This window comes from Sitodiplosis mosellana, unplaced genomic scaffold, assembly GCF_009176505.1.
Source record: "Sitodiplosis mosellana isolate CC-2019 unplaced genomic scaffold, AAFC_SMos_1.0 Smas_scaffold_7263, whole genome shotgun sequence".
Lineage (NCBI taxonomy): Eukaryota > Metazoa > Arthropoda > Insecta > Diptera > Cecidomyiidae > Sitodiplosis > Sitodiplosis mosellana.
This window is the reverse complement of record NW_022602358.1, coordinates 1-1598: the sequence shown is the minus strand read 5'-3', so window position 1 is coordinate 1598 and position 1598 is coordinate 1. Positions and strand designations below refer to the sequence as shown.

At 41.8% G+C, this 1598-nt stretch overlaps 1 protein-coding gene across 1 annotated transcript; it reads left to right on the top strand.

Annotated features, from left to right (window-relative positions):
• LOC129580198 (uncharacterized) lies at positions 1–1588 on the top strand (the record flags this gene model as incomplete). Its single annotated transcript, XM_055470406.1, is given in 2 exon segments — positions 1–125; positions 402–1588. Coding segments are annotated over 2 exon segments (1307 nt in total), but the record flags the coding sequence as incomplete, so codon positions are not given.
• Between the last annotated feature and the right edge of the window lie 10 nt (positions 1589–1598).

The following is a 1598-nucleotide window of genomic DNA, read 5'->3' as shown; positions in this document are numbered from 1 at the left end:
GAAAGATGGATAATCGTGATAAAGCGGCCGGTCGGAAGCGACAACCAGAGGGAGCCAACATTCCGGCGAACAAACGCTTCAAGTCAGCCGAGACCGTGTCTGCTTACTTGGGAGCCATCACAAATGTAAGAATCATGCTGAACATACTGACTTTGCTTACAACTTTGAAAAGTCTTTGAAGAAAATCAGAAATAGACGGATAAATTAGAGCATTCTGTAGGCCATTAAATTAATTTCAATGCAAAATATTGCAAACTCATTACTTAACCTCACAATTTGTGTTCGTGTGACATTGTAGCTAAAGTCAACGCACAATCTATGAATTTGTGTGCAAAATGTTCATATTTCATCGAGAATTTGTGTCAAGAAATCTAACAATTTAGTGTTTATTCCATTTTCAGGAACTTTCATCGAATGGAACGGTCCAACAGCCGATGAAAATTCATGACACGAGATTTCATCGGCGCATGAAAGAGGAAAACAAGCAAGAAAAGCTGACAGACCTCAACGCTTATTACATCGAGCATCTAAGCCTCACAGATCTCTTGAATGTTGCCAACTCCAACCAACAATTGAAACCAGCGGCGGATTTGGTGTTCATGAGCCATTTTGGGAAACGATTCATAAAAATCGATGTGGATCGCATGAATTTGGGTATCTCTGAGAAGCGCACATATTCGGTTACAACTGCAATTCCATGGTCGTTCCGTCTCAAGTTGCTTCGCTGCTTTGGACACTTGATCACAAGATTGAAGATTGCGTATAAACATTCACATGAGCCATCACAAGAGGATTCAAAACGTGCTGCACAAATTGATTGTAATGTCAACAAATACTGTGCTGAGTCACTGGTGGAAATCGAGTTTGAAAATTGCGCAGCACATACGCTGAATGATCTGAAGAAGCCATTCTCAACCGTTGAATCAGTACATTTTACTGACTGCGAGATCGGAAGCAAGCTGTCCGAGCTCGATAAATGGTTTCCAAAGGTGCAACGCTTGGAATTTTATCGGACAATCGGAACATCAGATGGTAACGACATTGCTGTTCATTTTGCTCATCTTCAACATTTGGGTCTATATTATCCACCTGATGAAAAGATCTGTTTCAACGAACAATATTTTGTTGAACTCTTGCGCCTAAACCCGAACCTACGAAGCTTATGTATTGGTGGCTGCATCGATGCCAAGTACCTTCAGAGCGTTAGACAACATCTACAGCATCTGGAAAGCCTGGATATCTATGCACATGGACACTTCTCTGATATTGCAAACGATACCGTGCACTTTCCAAATGTGAAGAAGCTCACATTACGAAATGTGGTGCTTGAACAATTTCCGCTGACATTCAACGAACTCGAATCTTTGGACGTTGTATCAACTGCTATGGACCGTCCATTGGCCGATTTCATCAGCAAACACAAAACACTTACCAAGCTTACTTATTTGGGTCGAAAACGCGGCAAAGAGGGCGTGCTATCCGAGATTTCTTCGCCAGCATTAGTTGAAGTCGATTTTGGACATTGCATTTTTCCGATCGATGAAGTGATCTCGTTCATGGACATATGCACATCGCTAAAGAAGCTCACGCTTGGATTC